This window comes from Ruditapes philippinarum, unplaced genomic scaffold, assembly GCF_026571515.1.
Source record: "Ruditapes philippinarum isolate M1 unplaced genomic scaffold, ASM2657151v2 ctg5449_1_1_1_1, whole genome shotgun sequence".
Lineage (NCBI taxonomy): Eukaryota > Metazoa > Mollusca > Bivalvia > Venerida > Veneridae > Ruditapes > Ruditapes philippinarum.
In genome coordinates, this window is record NW_026860827.1 from 87132 (window position 1) to 108506 (window position 21375).

A 21375-nucleotide genomic window follows, 5' to 3' on the forward strand; every position below is an offset into this window, starting at 1 on the left:
AAGGGCAATAACTCTATAATTACTTGGGACAGAGTTATGGTTCTTATGCACTGCACTTCCTCTTATTGTGATTGACCATTGTATGAAGTTGTTTTGAATTCAAACAAGTACTTTACAAGTTATGCTCCGGACAAGGAAAAGTATAAAAGGGCAATAACTCTGTAATTTGTCAAAATGGTGTTATTGTTCTTGTGCACTGCACTTCCTCTTAATGTGCTTGATGATTGTATGAAGTTGTATTGAATTCCAACTAGTAGTTTTCAAGTTATGCTCTGGACAAGGAAAAGTAACAAAGGGCAATAACTCTGTAATTAGTCAAGATGGAGTTATGGTTCTTGTGCACTGCACTTCCTCTCAATGTCCTTGATCATTGTATGAAGTTGTATTGAATTCCAACCATTAGTCTTCAAGTTATGCTCCGGACAAAAAAAGCAATGGAAAAGTAACAAAGGGCAATAACTCTGTAATTACTTTAGATAGAGTTATGGTTCTTGTGCACTGCACTTCCTCTTATTGTGCTTCACCATTGTATGAAGTTGTTTTGAATTCCAACCAGTAGTTTTCAAGATATGCTCCAGACATGGACAAGTAACAAAGGGCAATAACTCTGTAACAAGTCAAGATGGAGTTATGGTTTTTGTGCACTGCACTTCCTCTCAATGTGCTTGACTATTGTATGAAGTTATATTGAATTCCAACCATTAGTCTTTAAGTTATGGTACAGACAAAAGAAAGCAACTGAAAAGTAACAAAGGGCAATAACTAATTTCTTTAGATAGAGTTATGGTTCTTAAGCACTGCACTTCCTCTTATTGTGCTTGACTATTGTATGAAGTTGTTTTGAATTCCAACCAGTAGTTTTCAAGTTATGCTCAGGACAAGGAAAAGTAACAAAAGGGCAATAACTCTGTAACAAGTCAAGATGGAGTTATGGTTTTTGTGCACTGCACTTCCTCTCAATGTGCTTGACTATTGTATGAAGTTATATTGAATTCCAACCATTAGTCTTCAAGTTATGCTCCGGACATGGAAAATGCAACCGACCGACCACCGAGTGACTTTGTTTCAAGGGTATAATAACAATTTTCAAATATAGAATTAACATGTATAGTAGTAACAAAGATGAAAATTTAAAAAAAAAAAAAATAAATAAATATAATGTAGGTTGTTGATAATGAACGTTTATTTTGGATTTGAAGTAAATCCATGAAGAAATAAGAAAGTGAAAGAATGAATAAGAAAAAATCAAAGTTTAAGGAGGAGATAATTCTGGAAATATGGATTCTAGATTTATAACCCTTGTCATATTACTATGACGTGGGAGTTTGAAGTAAATCCTATAAGAAAGAAGAAGTTTGAGTAAAAAATAATAATTTCTCGAAAACAATCTAAGTTCAAGGGTTGATAGAGTATTGAACCTTCTCACAAATGTTTAATGATAATAACAAACATACATATGAAGTTTGAAGTTATAAAGTTATATTAAGTTATAAAGTTATATTAAGAAATAAAGAAGTTTTTAAAAAAAAAAAAAAAAACAACATTTTTTATAAAAATTCTAAGTTCAAGGGAGGTAATTCTGATAATTTTTGTACTATAGTTGTAAACCTTGTCACATATGATGTGGTTGATGACCAGAAACTTATATTTAAAGTTTGAAGTAAATACCTTAAGAAATAAAGAACTTATAGTGAAAAAACGTAAAAACTAGAATCAGAAATCTTGAAATTCAGTCTATTTGTTGCCATTGTAACCAGAATTTTCAACATATGAAGAAAACAAAAAAAATGTGCATAATCTCCCGACTGTCATCTACCCATATTTCAAGTTTCATAAAAAATATTTTCAGTTCCTTTTGCTTAATCACTGGATCCAGTTTATGTGTTAAATTTGCCATATCTTCAGTATATTTATTGCCAAAGCAACCAGAATTTTCAACATAAGAAGAAAAGAAAAAGACATGCATAATCTCCATACATCCATATATCAAGTTTCATAAAAATATTTTCAGTACTTTTTGCTTTATCGCGGGATCCAGTTTTGTGGACGGACTGACAGACAGACACATAGACGGACAGACAAGCAGACAGACGGAGGGTAAACCGGTAGGGGACTAACAAGAGCTGTCACAGGAGACAGCGAAGCTCGACTAATAAAATACTGGACGCAGTAAGGAGGACAAAACTATGAAAGAAAAATCAATTATGTAAAATTATGTATTAAGTTATAGTAAAAAAATAATATTTGTTAACATTAATTCCAAGGTCAAGGGGAATAATTCTAGAAATAGTCATGCTAGTGTTATGGACCTTGTCACACAACAGTTGTGTAATGATAAGAAATATATATTTGAAGTTTGAAGTAGATATCTTAAAAAGTAAAGAAGTTATTATATTTCTTAAAGAAAATCTTAAGTTCAAAGAGAGATAAATCTGTAAATATTGCTTCAAGAGTTATGAACATTGTCACATAAAATGTAATTGATGTTAAGGAATAAGTATTTGAAGTTTGAAGTAGATATAATTAAAAATAAAAATGTAATGATAAAAAATAACATTTTTCTAGTAAAAAATTCTAAGTTAATGGGGAGATAATTATTGCAATATTGGTGCTAGAGTTATGAACCTTGTCACATAAGATGTGGATGATGATAAGGTAAATATATTTGAAGTATGAAGTTGATCCCTTTAGAAATAAATAAGTAACAGTAAAAAATAATATTTTTTATGGAAAATTCTAAGTTCAAAGGGAGATAAATCTGAAAATATTGGTGCTAGAGTTCTGAACCTTGTCACATAAGATGGGGATGATGATAAGGTAAATATATTTGAAGTATGAAGTTGATCCCTTTAGAAATAAATAAGTAACAGTAAAAATAATATTTTTTATGGAAAATTCTAAGTTCAAGGGAGATAAATCTGAAAATATTGGTGCTAGAGTTATGAACCTTGTCACATAAGATGGGGATGATGATAAGGTACATATATTTGAAGTATGAGGTTGATCCCTTAAGAAATAAAGAAGTAACAGTAAAAAATTGTATTTTTTTAAGGAAAATTCTAAGTTCAAGGGAGATAAATCTGAAAATATTGGTGCTAGAGTTATGAACCCTAGTCACATAAGATGTGGTTGATGATAAGGAACATATATTTGAAGTTTGAAGTTGATACCTTAAAAAATGACAAAGTTATAGTGAAAAATATTTTACTGCACCAAAACTTTAATCTAAAATCTGGACGCGGACGCCGGGGCGAGTAGGACAGCTCTCCATATACTTCGTATAGTCGAGCTAAAAACAAATCTAAAGCTGATATCACAAAGTTCATAATTGTATCTGAAATAGTGCATGTGTAAAATCAACAGTTTCAAAGATGATTGTGTACATATAAGGAAAATCAAGGACACCACACACAGGGAGGGGCCAATTTTGACCCTAGGGCTTTTATTTGAACAAACTTGGTAGACATACACAAGAAGATGTTTCATGCTAAATATCTAAGCTCTAACTCTTTGGGTTTTCTTAAAAGAAGAATTTTAAAGTTTTTACTACATACACATAAGGAAAATTAACAACACCCAGGGGCAGGGCCAATTTTGACTCTAGGGCTTTTATTTGAAAAAACTTGGTAGACACTCACAAGAAGATGTTTCATGCTAAATATATTATATTATCTCTAGCTCTTTGGGTTTTTTGAAAGATGATTTTTAAGGTTTAACTATATACATATAATGAAAATCAATGGCCTGGAAAACGGCTAATTTTAACCCAAGGGCTATAATTTTAATTTTGATCCAAGGGCTTTAATTTAAACAAACTTCGTAGACACTAGAAGATGTTTCATGCTTAATATCTAAACTCTAGCTATTTGGGTTTTTTTAAAGAAGATTTTTTAAGTTTTTACTATATACATATAATGGAATCGCTGGGCCAATATTGACCCCAGGGCTTTTATTTTAACAAACTTGGTAAACACCCATAAGAAGATGACACCCTAGGGCGGGGCCAATTTTGACCCCAAGGATTCAATTTTAACAAACTTGGTAGACACTGACTAGACAATGTTTCATGCCAAATATTTAAGCTCTAGCTCTTTTGTTTTTTTTAAAAGAATATTTTTTAAGTTTTTTCTTTCGGTTGCCATGTCAACCAGAGTTCTACATGGAATTATATTCCTTGAACAATTCTCAAAGTTGACTTCAAAAGGAACATTCCTGTGAAGCTTGGATTAAATTGGCTTAGCGGTTTATAAGGAGATATCGTTTAAAGGTTTAGGGACGGCTGCAAAAGCTCAAGGGAGCTTATAAGTGGTCTCATCTTTTCCCATAATTATTACAATTGATTGCTTAAAGTGTATAATCTTCTGTTAACCATAATCCCTGTGAAAAAAAATGTATGGAAACCATTTTCCTATTTTTAGTAACAGTAACCTTGACCTTAAACCTAGGGGTTCAACAGCAATCCCAAGCTAGGTCTCTTCACAAGCTTCTCAAATACCAAGTTTTATTCAATATAACATTCCTAACTCAAGTATATGTTCAGAAACCATTTTCCTATTTTTAAAAACAGTGATGCTGACCTTGACCCCATGCTGTCCAAAAGCAATCCCAACCAGGGTCTTCATATCAGCTTGCTATATACCGAGTTTGATTACAATATCTCACTCCTAACTCTAGTTATTGTCCTGAAACCATTTTTCTATTTTTGTTAACAGTGACCTTAACCTTTACACTAGGGAGTCCAAAAAGCAATAAGAACCTGGGTTTTCACATAATAGGGTTGTTATATACAGTAATTCATTCCAAACTCTAGTTTGACCCCTAGGGGTCCAAAAGCAATCCCAAACGAGGTCCTCAGATAACCTTAGTAAATACCAAGTTTAATTCCAAAATCTCATTCCTAACTTAAGTAATCGTCCAAAAACCATTTTTCATGGAGACCCTAGAGGGTATAAAAGCAATCCCAAGACTTCACTTAAGCTTGCTATATATCAATTTTGATTACAATACCAAATTAATAACTAGTTAATGTCAAGAAATCATTTTTCTATTTTAAGTAACAAATGATCTTGACCCTAGGGGATCCAAAATGGATCTATATAGAGGTATCCACATAATTTTCGTAAATACCAATTTTGATTACAAAACCTCATTCCAAACTCTAGTTATGGTCTGAAAACCATCTGAGCAAGGGATGGACCCACCTACAAGCTTACTCCTATATATCTCCACCCACCTAAACTTTGCTTGTGGAGGTTAAATGAATGTCAACAAAGATTTTAAAAAAATCCTTTCTTCATGTATATATGCAAGGGAAGTAATTTGGCAGAACTCTAGACATAATAAGTAACTCTTATCTTTCATGTCTTACCAATATGACCAACTAAATTTATATGTGTCACCCTGACTGTAGCAATAGCTTAAATTGTTTCTTAGAAATGTCCAGCTAAAACATGTATAGATACAATAAATTGTTACATACAGCAGCTTCCCCATCATTTCTGGTAGCACGTAAGGCATCTATTACATCCCTTTCATCAAAGCCCATCTCCATAAGGTGCTGTAATACCTGAATAGATATTAGACTAGTTTTATTGCCTTAACTATTCTTTTTAAAATTCTATTGTTGTCATTTCTTCTTGCATATGCCCAAGAACAACAATATCCATATATGTTGCAACATATTTTGGTGCAATTCAAGTTTGTTTATTTGACCTTATGTGACACTGAAAAGGTCATACAGAGACTTTCCAGCTTTACCATGGAGGAAGACATCTGGCACCTCTTCTTACATCAAGATTAATCAGAAAACCCATGCCACCTTATCATGATCTATACTGTTGATATTCAATCATTACTTATTTTGAATTTTTATGACAAATTTATGGTATTCAGCATGGTGAAAGTTTAAAACAAGAATGCATTTGTTGAAAATGCTATGCCACCACATTAACACAACACTAAATAGTAGTGTAGGAACAGAATATTTTTTTGTTTTTACACAATTGAACTTTGCCATAATGCAGTTGAGTCTAGTGAGTTTTGTGGTCAAGGTCATATTTCACATGGCCTTAATTTCATGACTGTGCATCAAAGGACAAGACAGTCAGTCACTTTGTCAAATGTAGGTCAGCTGATATCAAAGTTTAATTTTACGTCTAAAACTGTGCACATGGTCCAAATGTCATAGCTACACATCACAGGACAAGACAGTAGGTCACATGTCAAAATCTAGGTAAAAAAAATCAATTTTACATCTCAAACTGTGCAAATGGTCCAAATTTCATGGCTGTACACCAAAGGACAAGAAAGTAGGTCACTGTTCCATTGGCAGGGCCCTGAAATTGCTCACCTGAATATAGAAAATCTCCATGACGTGGAACAAGTAATATTGTAAACTATAAAAAAAAGCAGATATGAAATCTAAATCTTAAACTGATATCACAAAGTTCATATTTTTACTGAAATAATGCATGTGTAAAAACAACAGTTCCAGTACAGTACAGTATATATGTACATATAATGAAAATCAATGACACCAAGGCTTTTATTTGAACAAACTTGGTAGACACTCACTAGAAAATGTTTCATGCTAAATATCTAAACTGTAGCTCTTTGGGGTTTTTTAAAAGAAGAATTTTTATGGGGTTTTTTTCCAGTTGCCATGGCAACCAGAGTTCTTTGTGAAATTTACTTCTTTGATCAACTTTGGTAGAGCTTCATGCAAGGAACATCCCTGCAAGGTTTAAACAAATTTTGCCAAACGGTTTAGGAGGAGAAGTTGTTTAAAGAAATTGTTGAATGGATGACAGACAATGGGCCATCACTAAAAGCTCACCTTGAGGACATTGTCCTCAGGTGGGCTTACAATCTTGAAACAGGTCCACTAGATAATGTTTCATGTCAAATACCTAAGCTGTAGCTTTCTCCTATTCAGAAAAAAAAATTGTTTTAGTTACTGTTTTTACTATATGTACATAATAAAAATCAATGAATTCTGGGCGGGCCAATTTTGACCGCAGGGCTATAATTTGAACAATTTTGGTAGAGGTCCACTGCCCATGAACAATCTTGGTAGAGGTATAGTGCACAAGTTTCATGCAAAATATCTAACCTCTAGCCTTTATCAATTCAGAGAACTTTTTTATACATAATTTATAAGGAAAACCCATCACACCAAGGGCAGGGCCAATTTTGATACCAGGTGCAAAATTTGAACAATTTTTATAGAGGACATAAAGATGACATTATATCCAAATATCAAAGCTCTAAGCCTTGTACCTTCAGACAAAAAGATTTTTTAAATATTTGGGGAGGCTAAGCCTCCCCAATGTTAAGACAGTTCATCAAATCTTACTGCCACAGTCATCAGGTAAACAAGAACCCATTGAACCTGGTGATGCTCCCCGAGAAGGTATTGGACACAGGAAAGTATAAAAAAAATGAACAAAGGGCAAAAACTCCAAAATTAGGCAAGGCAGAGTTATGGTTTTTGGCACTGCTTTTCTATTCAATGAGATCTATCTATCTATAAAGTTTCCTGATGATATCTCTTATAGTTTTATGTCCCAGGTAAAATTCAAAGTGAAAAAATGAACAAAGGGCAATAACTCCAAAATTAGACAAGGCTGTGTTAAGGTTCTTTAGCATTGCAGTTCTATCCAATGAGATCTATCTACCTACAAAGTTTCATGTTGATATCTTTTATAGTTTTAGAGTTATGTCCCGGACAAAGTTCAAAGTGTAAAATAAACAAAGGGCAATAATTCAAGTATTAGGCAAGGCAGAGACACGGTTCTTGTGCACTGCACACCTTCTCAATGAGATCTATCTACCTACAAAGTTCATGTTGATACCTTTTGTTGTTTCAAAGTTATGTCCTGGACAAGAAAAGCGGATGGACAGATGGACAGACGGATGGATATCCTTACATTTGTATTCTTGTTGGGTATTTTACTGTGTAAAAAAGTACCCAACAATACATAAAAATTCATTTAAAATACCCAACAATACATACAGAATGAGTAGGATTGGTAGTTGTTGGGTATTTAGTACCCAACATATACCCTATTGTGCGCTTGGACGGATGGACGCCGGAAGAAAAGCGATCACAAAAGCTCACCATGTCACTTTGTGATAGGTGAGCTAAAAGGCACAAACCCTTCAGTAGTTATGGAGATACCAGCATACAAGCAACTAGAACTCCGCGAGTTGGATGTGTCGCCTTGTGAACAATATAGTTTAGGAGAAATGGCTAGGAAAAAAATGAAATATGAAAACTAAGGTCAATAACTCAAAATATAACAAGATATGTTTGTAAAACATGTATGCCCCTATCAGCAGCCAATTAGTCATGTGATAAGGTTATTATGCATGACTTCTGACCCAGTGATCAAACAATTAATAAGGGTTTTCAAGTATCTACTGGTTATGACCTTAACATTTGACCCCTTGACCCAAAACTCAATAGGGGTCATCTGCTGGTCACGACCAATCATCATACAAAGTTTGAAGTTCCTAGGCCTAAGCGTTTTTAGTCAATTGATCGGAAACCATTTTTACCTACAAGGTCAATGTGACCTTGACCTTTGACCCCTTGACCCCAAAATCAATAGGTCATCTGCTGGTCATGACCAATCACCATACCAAGTTTGAAGTTCCTAGGCCTAAGGCTGCTTTAGTTATTAATCGGAAACCGTTTTAACATACAAGGTCAATGTGACCTTGACCTTTGACACCAAAATCAATAGGGGTCATCTGCTGGTCATGACCAATCACCATGCCAAGTTTGAAAGTCCTAGGCCGAAGCGTTCTTTAGTTATTGATCAGAAACCGTTATTACTTACAATGTCAATGTGACCTTGACCTTTGACCCCTTGATCCCAAAATCAATAGGGGTAACCTGCTGGTCATGACAAATCACCATACCAAGTTTGAAGTTCCTAGGCCTAAGCATTCTTAAGTTATTGATCAGAAACCGTTTTTACTTACAAGGTCAATGTAACCTTGACCTTTGACCCCTTGACCCAAAACTCAATAGGGGTCATCTGCTGGTCACGACCAATCATCATACAAAGTTTGAAGTTCCTAGGCCTAAGCGTTTTTAGTCAATTGATCGGAAACCGTTTTTACCTACAAGGTCAATGTGACCTTGACCTTTGACCCCTTGACCCCAAAATCAATAGGTCATCTGCTGGTCATGACCGTTTGAAGTTCCTAGGCCTAAGGGTTCTTAAGTTATTGATTGGAAAGCATTTTTACCTACAAGGTCAATGTGACCTTGCCCTTTGACCCCTTAACCCCAATATCAATAGGGGTCATCTGCTGGTCATGACCAATCACCATACCAAGTTTAAAGTTCCTAGGCCTAAGGGTTCTTTAGTTATTGATCGGAAACCGTTTTTACCTAAGAGGTCAATGTGACCTTGACCTTTGACCCCTTGACCCCAAAATCAATAGGGGTCATCTACTGATCATGACCAATCACCATATCAAGTTTGAAGTCCCTAGGCCTAAGGGTTCTTTCGTTATTGATCGGAAACCGTTTTTACCTACAAGGTCAATGTGACCTTGACCTTTGACCCCTTAACCCTAAAATCAATAGGGGTCATCTGCTGATCATAACCAATCACCATACCAAGTTTGAAGTTCCTAGGCCTAAGGGTTCTTTTGTTATTGATCAGAAACCGTTTTTACCCAAGAGGTCAATGTGACCTTGACCTTTGACCCCTTGACCCCAAAATCAATAGGGGTCATCTACTGATCATGACCAATCACCATACCAAGTTTGAAGTTCCTAGGCCTTAAGGTTCTTTAGTTATTGATCGGAAACCGTTTTTGCTTACAAGGTCAATGTGACCTTGACCTTTGACCCCTTGACCCCAAAATCAATAGGGGTCATCTACTGGTCATGACCAATCACCATACCAAGTTTGAAGTTCCTAGGCCTAAGGGTTCTTTAGTTATCACTCGGAAACCATTTGGTCTACGGACCGACGGACCGACAAGTGCAAAGCAATATACCCCCTTTTCTTCGAAATGGGGGCATAATTAGTGCAGAGCAACAGTTTCTATGTACTGCACTTCTTATGTTATCAATAAGATCTATCATTCTATGAAGTTTCAAGTCCATATCTTTTATTAGTTATGAGAAATAGCCTGGACAAAAATAAAGTATGACTAGAAATGTGTCATCATGCCACGGATGCCCCCGCATGCAGCCAAAATTTCAAATGTTATAATATTTAGTTCCAAATTTGTTTGCACAAATTATTTCTTTCATTCAAGTTCAAAGCCCTTAAAACTTTTCAATGTTAACACAAACCATTTTTATACAATGTTAAAGGCACTGAAATTATTCAGTCTTAACCTTTTGAAAATAGCATATTGCATATTTGTAGCCAAAATAATGGCTATATACATTTCCACAAAAGTATGAGTGCTGAAACTGAAAGTTCAAAATTTTTCCAACATTAAGGAAAGATAAGTTTGTCCAAAATCATTGAACCACGATCAAATTCATACTTAAACTGCTTATTCCTAAGATGTATCTATATCATTTTCAAAGTGAAAGGGACATAACTCTGCCAAAAAATCATCGAACCAAGACCAAATTCCAACTTGACCTGCGCATTCCTTTGACATATCCATATGTCAATTTTGAGCTGAATATGTAACACTGTTGGGTTGATAATGAACAGAAACTGTAAATTTCATATCATTTTCAAAGTGAAAGGGGCATTACTCTGCCAAAAATCATTGAACCATGACCAAATTCGAACTTGGCCTGCCCATTCCAAAAACCTATCCATATGTCAAATTTGAGTTGAATGTGTAATACTGTTGGGGAGATAATAAACGGAAACTGAAAATTTCATATTATTTTTAAAGTGAAAGGGGCGTAACTCTGCCAAAAATCATCTAACCATGACCAAATTTAGACTTGGCCTGCGCATTCCTTTGACGTATCCATATGTCAAATTTGAGTTGAATGTGTAATACTGTTGGGGAGATAATAAACGGAAACTGAAAATTTCATATTATTTTTAAAGTGAAAGGGGCGTAACTCTGCCAAAAATCATCTAACCATGACCAAATTTAGACTTGGCCTGCCCATTCCTTTGACGTATCCATATGTCAAATTTGAGTTGAATGTGTAATACTGTTGGGGAGATAATAAACGGAAACTGAAAATTTCATATTATTTTCAAAGTAAAAGGGGCATAACTCTGCCAAAAATCATCGAACCATGACCGAATTCGAACTTGACCTGTATTTTCTCATGACATATCCATATGTCAAGTTTGAGTTGAATGTGTTGTACCGTTGGGGAGATAATGAACGGAAAATGAAAATTTCATATTATTTTCAAAGTGAAAGGGGCATAACTCTGCCAAAAATCATCGAACCATGACCAAATTTGAACTTGACCTGCGCATTCTTTTGACGTATCCATATGTTAAGTTTGAGTTTAATGTGTTGTACCATTGGGGAGTTAATGAATGGAAACTAAAAAATTCATATTATTTTCAAAGTAAAAGGGGCATAACTCTGCCAAAAATCATCGAACCATGACCAAATTCCAACTTGACCTGTATTTTCTCATGACATATCCATATGTCAAGTTTGAGTTGAATGTGTTGTACCATTGGGGAGATAATGAACGGAAAATGAAAATTTCATATTATTTTCAAAGTAAAAGGGGCATAACTCTGCCAAAATCATCGAACCATGACCAATTTGAACTTGACCTGTATTTTCTCATGACATATCCATATGTCAAATTTGAGTTCAATATGTGCAATGGTTATTAAGATAATGAACGGAAACTGATGATGACGGAAGGAAGGAATGATGGAACAGGGTAACACTATATGGCAGGGGCATAAAAATTAATAAAGGGTAAAAACTCACAAATAAGAAGTGCAGAGTATCGGTTCTTGTACACTGCATGTTTTCTTAATGAGATCTATCATCCTATGAAGTTTCATGTCCATAGCTTTCATACTTGAGGAGAAATGACCGGGACAAAGTATGAAAATTAACAAGAGAAATAACTCAAAAAATAAGAAATGCAGAGTACCAGTTCTTGTGCAATGCACTTCTTCTTAATGAGATCTATCATCCTATGAAGTTTCATGTCCATAGCTTTCATACTTGAGGAGAAATGACCGGGACAAAGTATGAAAATTAACAAAGGGCAATAACTCAAAAAATAAGAAATGCAGAGTACCAGTTCTTGTGCAATGCACTTCTTCTTAATGAGATCTATCATCCTATGAAGTTTCAAGTCCATAGCTTTTATACTTTAGGAGAAATGGCCCGGACAAAAATAAAGTATGAAAATTAACAAAGGGCAATAACTCAAAAAATAAGAAATGCAGAGTACCAGTTCTTGTGCACTGCACTTCTTCTGAATGAGATCTATCATCCTATGAAGTTTCAAGTCCATAGCTTTTATACTTTAGGAGAAATGGCCCGGACAAAAAAAAAGTATGAAAATTAACAAAGGGCAATAACTCAAAAAAATAAGAAATGCAGAGTACCGGTTCTTGTGCACTGCACTTTTTCTTAATGAGATCTATCATCCTATGAAGTTTCAAGTCCATAGCTTATATAGTTGAAGAGAAATGGCCCGGACAAAATTAACGTATGAAAATTAACAAAGGGCAATAACTCAAAAATTAAGAAGTCCAGAGTACCGGTCCTTGTGCACTGCACTTTGGGTTATTGAAAGAAGCTTGCATACCAAGTTTGAAGTCAATCAGACTTAAAGTGACTGAGTTATGCTCCGGACAAGCTTTAGGGGACGCCGACAACGACTTTTCAAGGCGACACAAAAACTAAACCAAGAATTTTTAAGTCCAAAAAGGAGCATAAATATGTGTAAAAGCAAATCAGAGTTATGGGACTTGTGCCAATCATGTTAGATAATCACAGAGAACAAGTGTGTGAAGTTTCAATCCATTCCCTTCAGAAGTTATGGAGATACTATCTTACACGCAAAAACTTAACCAAGAATTTTTAAGTCGAACAAGAGCCATGTCAACATGGCCATCCCCCGCCGAATGTGTTTGCTCATTGGAAGAGTGTATATGTAGTAGAGCAGAATAATTCAATTTTAAGAGGTCTTTTGGTAATGAAAACTGATGGCTGAAGTGATTACAGATTTGAAACCTATGTGAATACTGATGGCTGAAAATAACAAAGGGCAATAACTGAAAAATAATGCAGGGTAGGTTATCATTCTTGTGTGCTGCACCCCTCCTCAGTAAAATCTATCCACCTATGAAGTTTCAAGTTGATGCCTCAAATACTTTTTGAGATAAGCTCCCAACAAAATACTATGAAAAAGAACAAATGGCAATAACTCAAAAATTGTTTAGGGAAGAGTTATCATTCTTGTGCACAGCATTCCTCCTCAATAAGATCTATCCAGCTGTGACATTTCATGTTGACATCTCAAACACTTTTGAGTTATGCTCCACTCAGGTGAAAGTATGAAAAATAACAGAGGGCAATAACTCAAAAATTATGAAAGGTAGAGTTATCATTCTTGTGCACTGCACACCTCCTGAGTGATATCTATGCACCTATGAAGTTTCATGTTGATATCTCAAAGGCTTTTTGAGTTATGCTCTGGACAAAAATTAATTTTGAAAAATAACAAAGGGCAATAACTCAAAAATTATGCAGGGTAGAGTTATCATTCTTGTGCACTGCACTCCTCCTCAATGAGATCCATCCACCTATGAAGTTTCAAGTTGATACCTCAAATACTTTTTGAGATAAGCTCCGGACAAAATAGTATGAAAAATAACAAAGGGCAATAACTCAAAAATTATATAGCAAAGAGTTATCATTCTTGTGCACAGCATTCCTCCTCAATAAGATCTATCCACCTATGACATTTCATGTTGACATCTCAAACACTTTTTGAGTTATGCTCCACTCAGGTGAAAAATTAAGTATGAAAAATAACAAAGGGCAATAACTCAAAAATTATGAAAGGTAGAGTTATCATTCTTGTGCACTGCACACCTCCTGAGTGAGATCTATGCACCTATGAAGTTTCATGTTGATATCTCAAAGGCTTTTTGAGTTATGCTCTGGACAAAAATTAATTTTGAAAAATAACAAAGGGCAATAACTCAAAAATTATGCAGGGTAGAGTTATCATTCTTGTGCACTGCACTCCTCCTCAATGAGGTCTATCCACCTATGAAGTTTCAAGTTGACACCTCAAATACTTTTTGAGATATGCTCCGGACAAAAATGTCGGACGGAAGGACGAACGGAAGGACGGACGGACGGAAGGACGGTATGGTCGGACGGACGGAGACTATTTCTATATCCCCGCCGCCTATTCGGCGGGGGATAAAAAGGGGCATATTTATGCAAAAAAGCACAGTTGTGAGACAGATGGATGGACGGACCTACGAAATGGTACTTATTTGACTTTTCCTTTGTTCTTTTTAGCCATTTTCAGTCACACAAGGCTTAAACAAGAGCACCGCTAGGCGGAGCATTATATGCCCGAAAGTACTTTTTCTTTTAGTAAGGATGAAGCATTTGTAAGACATGGGAACTAAATGCAGTATTACCTCCTTCAAAAAGCAATCCTCCTTTATAGCTGAAGAACATTCATGTATATATACAGTTGCTGTTTTCAAAGCACCACCATCAAGTTGTTATCTTGTAAGTAAAAATGCTACAACGGATGGATGAAAAGACACCAGGGGTATAAAGCTGTTAATCCTATAAAATTTTACAGCTGTAGGTTGATTAATACTTGAGTTATTGAGCAAAAACTGTTTCCAGTTTAAAGGTGATAGTAACCTTGATCTTAGACCTTATGACCCCAAAATCAATAGGGGTCTTCTACCTAATATGGACAATCATCCTATGAAGTTTGAATACTGTGGGCCAAATGGAACTTAAGTTATGCTCCAGAAACCATTTTCAGTATTTAGCTAATAGTGACCTTGACCTTTGACCTTGTGACCCTAAAATCAATAGGGGTCTTCTTCCCAATATGGACAATCATCCTATGAAGTTTGAATACTGTGGGCCAAATGGAACTTAAGTTATGCTCTGGAAGCTATTTTCAGTATTAAGCTAATAGTGACCTTTACCTTTGACCTTGTGACCCCAAAATCAATAGGGGTCTTCTACCCAATATGGACAATCATCCTATGAAGTTTGAATACTGTGGGTCAAATGGAACTTAAGTCATGCTCCGGAAACCATTTTCAGTATTTAGCTAATAGTGACCTTGACCTTTGACCTTGTGACCCTTAAATCAATATGGGGTCTTCTACCCAATATGTGCAATCATCCTATGAAGTTTGAATACTGTGGGCCAAATGGAACTTTAGTTATGCTCCGGAAAACATTTTCAGTATTAAGCTAATAGTGACTTTGACCTTGTGACCCCAAAATCAATAGGGGTCTTCTAGCCAATATGGACAATCATCCTATGAAGTTTGAATACTGTGGGTCAAATGGAACTTAAGTTATGCTCCGGAAACCATTTTCAGTTTTTAGCTAATAGTGACTTTGACCTTTGACCTTGTGACCCCAAAATCAATAGGGGTCTTCTACCCAATATGGGCAATCATCCTATGAAGTTTGAATACTGTGGGCAAAATGGAACTTAAGTTATGCTCCGGAAACCAAATTGCTAACGGAAGGATGGACGGACACCAGGGGGTATGACATATGCCCGAAAATTCTTTCGAGCATATAAAAAAGACACACAAGTAAAAATAGATTGATAGGATCAAAGAGAATTTACTGTTACCTATTGTGCTCCAAGTCACACAAGTACCTCTAGGTTTGTATTTATAAACAGACAGATGGAAAGGATGGTTCAATTACTATATGCCCGGGGGCATAAAAACATTATAAAGTAATAGTTTTTGGAAAATAAAGGAAGGTAACATTAGGAGGAAACACATTAATAAATTCATACATTGTAATCTCCCTTTGTAATATAAACAAACACTTATATAAGGAGTCAGTGTGACCTTGACGCAAGGTAGTCCAAAACTGTGCACATCATCTCAATATTATATATATTTCTGCCAAATATATTTAATATTTCTACAATCAGTTTAAAAGAAACAGTGCGGACACAAAATTTTGATATTGATACAAAAACAACAGGGCCCTGGATCGCTCACCTGACCCATCAACCGCATCCAAGCAATGTCTTAGACAAGCATCCTGGCCAAGTTTGATGACAACTGAGTCAAACATGTGACCTCTAGTGTGTTAACCCATTACCAGATATATACGCCTCTCTATGTCTTTTTCACCCGCCCCCCCCCCCTTTTTGCTTTCTCAAATGGTGAAAAAATGCCTTATTTAGGCCCCCAAACACTTGTTTTCGTTTGAGAAATGTCGTTTAAAAAATTGACCACTTTTTCGGCCCAGCCCCCCATCCAAAAGATACATCAGGGGGTTGCCAGAAGGGGGATGTGCCCCCTTCTCTTTGTGGGGTTTGAAGGGGGGGCGGAGTCCCCCTCATTGCCAAGAAAATTTTGGACTTGTGGGAGGCTAAAAATGGCCCCAGGTCGATCATAAGGTAACGTGTAACCAATGCTGAAAAGCCTTTGACTCTATCTCAATCCATTGAGAAGTGGCAGCACTTTGAAATCAATTTTGATGGAAAAAATCAACGCAAAATAGTGATTTTTGGCAATTTTGAGATGTCCCCCAGTTGCCATGGTAACAGGAAATTTCAGACTGAGCATGTTGTTACAAAGGCAATGGTCCAGTCAACAATTGTGCCAAGTTTGATTAGTATTGAAGCAGTTTTTATAGTTTTATAGCAACTTGAACTTGTAACGGGAGACTTTTCAATGAAAACAGCCATTTTTCACAAAATGCTCATGGGGTAATGGGTTAAAAAGGTTTTTCCATATTTAGGCAATGTGACCTTAATTTTGACCGGACACGACCCATATTCAAACTTGACCTAGAAATCATCAAAGCAACCATCCTGACCAATTTCCAGGAAATTTGGATCAAAACTGCAGCGACTAGAGTGTTAAAAAGATTTTTCTATTTTTAGCTCCTGTGACCTAGATTTTGACTGGACATGACCAATCTTGTCCTAGAAATCATCAAAACAACCTTCCTGACAAATTTCCAGAATATTTGGTTCAAAACTGCAGCCAGTAGAGTGTTAACAAGCTTTTTCTATTTTTAGCTCCTGTGACCTAGTTTTTGACCGGAGATGACCCATCTTCACACTTGACCTAGATATCATCAAAAAAACCTTCCTGACAAATTTCCAGAATATTTGAATCAAAACTGCAGCCACTAGAGTGTAAACAAGCTTTTTCTATTTTTAGCTCCTGTGACCTAGTTTTTGACCGGAGATAACCCATCTTCGAACTTGACCTAGAAATCATCAAAACAACCTTCCTGACAAATTTCCAGAATATTTGAATCAAAACTGCAGCCCACTAGTGTTAACAAGCTTTTTCTATTTTTAGCTCCTGTGACCTAGTTTTTGACCGAAGATAACCCATCTTCGAACTTGACCTAGAAATCATCAAAACAACCTTTCTGACAAATTTCCAGAATATTGGATGAAAACTGCAGCCCATAGAGTGTTAACAAGCTTTTTCTATTTTTAGCTCCTGTGACCTAGTTTTTGATCAGACATGACCCATCTTCAAACTTGACTTAGATATCATCAAAACAACCTTCCTGACAAATTTCCAGAATATTTAGATGAAAACTGCAGCCACTAGAGTGTTAACAAACTTTTTCTATTTTTAGCTCCTGTGACCTAGTTTTTGACCTGAGATGACTGATCTTCGAACTTGACCTAGAAATCATCAAAACAACCTTCCTGACAAATTTCCAGAATATTTGGATGAAAACTGCAGCCACTAGAGTGTTAACAAGCTTTTTCTATTTTTAGCTCCTGTGGCCTAGTTTTTGACCGGACATGACCCATCTTCCAACTTGACTTAGATATCATCAAAACAACCTTCCTGACAAATTTCCAGAATATTTGGATGAAAACTGCAACCACTAGAGTGTTAACAAGCTTTTTCTATTTTTAGCTCCTGTGACCTAGTTTTTGACCGGACATTACCCATCTTCCAACTTGACCTAGATATCATCAAAACAACCTTCCGGACAAATTTCCAGAATATTTGGATGAAAACTGCAACCATTAGAGTGTTAACAAGCTTTATCTATTTTTAGCTCCTGTGACCTAGTTTTTGACTGGACATGACCGATCTTCGAACTTGACCTAAAATCATCAAAACAACCTTCCGGACAAATTTCCAGAATATTTGGATGAAAACTGCAACCATTAGAGTGTTAACAAGCTTTATCTATTTTTAGCTCCTGTGACCTAGTTTTTGACCGGACATGACCGATTTTCGAACTTGACCTAAAATCATCAAAACAACCTTCCGGACAAATTTCCAGAATATTTGGATGAAAACTGCAACCATTAGAGTGTTAACAAGCTTTATCTATTTTTAGCTCCTGTGACCTAGTTTTTGACTGGACATGACCTATCTTTGAACTTGACCTAGAAATCATCAAAACAACCTTCCTGAAAATTTCCAAAATATTTGGATGAAAACTGCAGCAACTAGAGTGTTAACAAGCTTTTTCTATTTTTAGCTCCTGTGACCTAGTTTTTGACCGGAGATGACCCATCTTCGAACTTGACCTAGAAATCAACAAACAACCTTCCTGACAAATTTCCAGAATATTTGGATGAAAACTGCAGCCACTAGAGTGTTAACAAGCTTTTTCTATTTTTAGCTCCTGTGACCTAGTTTTTGACCAGAGATGACCCATCTTCGAGCTTGACCTAGAAATCATCAAAACAACCTTCCTGACAAATTTCCAGAATATTTGGATGAAAACTGCAACCATTAGAGTGTTAACAAGCTTTTTCTATTTTTAGCTCCTGTGACCTAGTTTTGACCAGAGATGACCCATCTTCGAGCTTGACCTAGAAATCATCAAAACAACCTTCCTGACAAATTTCCAGAATATTTGGATGAAAACTGCAGCCCTAGAGTGTTAACAAGCTTTTTCTATTTTTAGCTCCTGTGACCTAGTTTTTGACCGGACATGACTCATCTTCGAACTTGACTTAGATATCATGAAAACAACCTTCCTGACAAATTTCCAGGATACTTGGATGAAAACTGCAGCCTCTAGAGTGTTAACAAGCTTTTTCTATTTTTAGCTCCTGTGACCTAGTTTTTGACCAGAGATAACCCATCTTCGAACTCGATCTGTATTTCGTTGAGACAAACATTCTGACAAAGTTTGATGATGATTCAATCAAAACTGTGACTGCTAGACTGTTAACAACCCAATTGTTGACGACGCACGAGGACTGACGCCGGACATAGCCCCATCACTATACCTCACCTTGACCACTTCGTGGTCAGGTGAGCTAAAAATGTATGACCTTGATCTTCAGAAGGTCAAACCTGTGCTTTACACATTGTCTCATTATAGTTAACATTTCTGCCAAGTACAATGTAGTTTCAATTTCCTTCCACCAGTTCAAAAGATACAAACCTGACACAAAAAACTCCTATATGTCTATATAAATCATTAAATCCCTGCGCGGGCCAGTTTTGATCTTAGGAAGTCCGAACTTGTGTTCTGCACACTGTCTCAATATAAGTAATATTACTGCCAAAAGGTTTTAATTTCTTTCTACTGGTTCAAAAGATACAGAGTGGACAAAAAAATTTAAATTGATACAAAATGACTGTGACCTTGACCTGAGAAAGTTCAAACCTGCGCTCTGCACATCATCTTATTATGGATAACATTTCTGCCAAGCATTTCTGATTTTCTTCCATTGATTCAAAAGATATAGACCGGACATGGTAACTCCTATATAAGTCTATATAAATCAATAAATCACCAATTATTCTGCCAAAAAGTTTTAATTTCTTTCCTGCGGTTTAAAAGATACGGAGCAGATACAAAAACCTGCTAACAGACAGACAACCAGGTGCAAAACAATATACGCCGAAAATCTTTTGGGCATATAATAAGTGGGATTATTTAAATTCATAGGGTTGCCATAACTTCCATAAGTAAATGCTTTCATTGATTAATAAGTACATGATTTTACCTTTTGATTTGGTCTAAATTCTCTTTTCCTGTATGCCCTCAATGACTTGAGGATATTGGAGACTTTGCATGGTGATACCACTTGTCTGTCTGTACTTGTGTTTGCTTGTAAGCCAGTCTGTTTACCCACTGCCCCATCATCTTTATCCTGTTCATCATCAATTTTGTTCAAAATTAATATCAATATCATATCATCATTTATGTTTTGAAACAAACTTCATCATCAGTTAATGTTTAAAATAAATCTTCATTTATCTCGAGACTAACCATATTACAACTATCATCATGTGAAAATAAACATCACCATTGTGTTATAATTTTTCATGCTGAAGTAGAGACAAGTTAAATGTTGATGCTGCACATCAAAGACCCCGCCAAATAATGTGAACAGACAGTGAAAACCGTTCTCTATTACAGTTGAATGTCTGGAGTACAAATCAATTTTTTTCTCCATGTTCTTGTTTAATAATTAAGTTGCATATTTTTGTGAAAAAGTAGAACCTTCTGCATAAATTCACAAAGTAATACCATGTCTGAAATTCAACAAAAATCGCCAATTAAAGATCTTATGTGAAATTTGTACAAAATTAGAAGGCAATTAATTGAAAATTATGATTTTTATAAAATACCGGTTTTCAAAAGATCGTACCCCGGTACGAAATTTATTTTTTCATATTGCAATAAATCGGTATACCGGTAAACCGTTACACCCTTAATATGTAGTACAGCAGAATAATTCCATTTTAAGAGGTCTTTTGGTAATGAAAACTGATGGCTATAGTGATTACAGATTTGAAACCTATGTGAATACTGATGGCTGAAAATAACAAAGGGCAATAACTGAAAAATAATGCAGGGTAGGTTATCATTCTTGTGTGCTGCATCCCTCCTCAGTAAAATCTATCCACCTATGAAGTTTCAAGTTGATACCTCAAATACTTTTTGAGAAAAAAATTGAATTGAAAAATTAAGTATGAAAAATAACAAAGGGCAATAACTCAAAAATTATATAAGGTAGAGTTATCATTCTTGTGCACTGCACACCTCCTGAGTTAGATCTATGCACCTATGAAGTTTCATAATGATATCTCAAAGGCCTTTTGAGTTATGCTCTGGACAAAAATTAATTTTGAAAAATAAAAAAAGGGCAATAACTAAACAATTATGCAGGGTAGAGTTATCATTCTTGTGCACTGCACTCTTCCTCAATGAGATCTATCCACCTATGAAGTT

General features: G+C 35.6%; 1 protein-coding gene across 1 annotated transcript in view; it reads right to left on the reverse strand.

Annotated features, from left to right (window-relative positions):
- The window catches only part of LOC132713498 (ubiquitin-associated domain-containing protein 1-like), a 31711-nt gene extending 11206 nt beyond the window's left edge, over window positions 1-20505 (reverse strand). Inside the window, exons 1-2 of the mRNA XM_060696124.1 lie at window positions 20144-20505; window positions 5480-5566 (exon numbers count right to left, since the gene is read on the reverse strand). Of these exons, the coding sequence (XP_060552107.1) occupies window positions 5480-5566; window positions 20144-20332 (276 nt within the window). The 5' untranslated portion in view covers window positions 20333-20505. The remainder of the gene's footprint in view (window positions 1-5479; window positions 5567-20143) is intronic.
- Window positions 20506-21375: the final 870 nt, after the last annotated feature.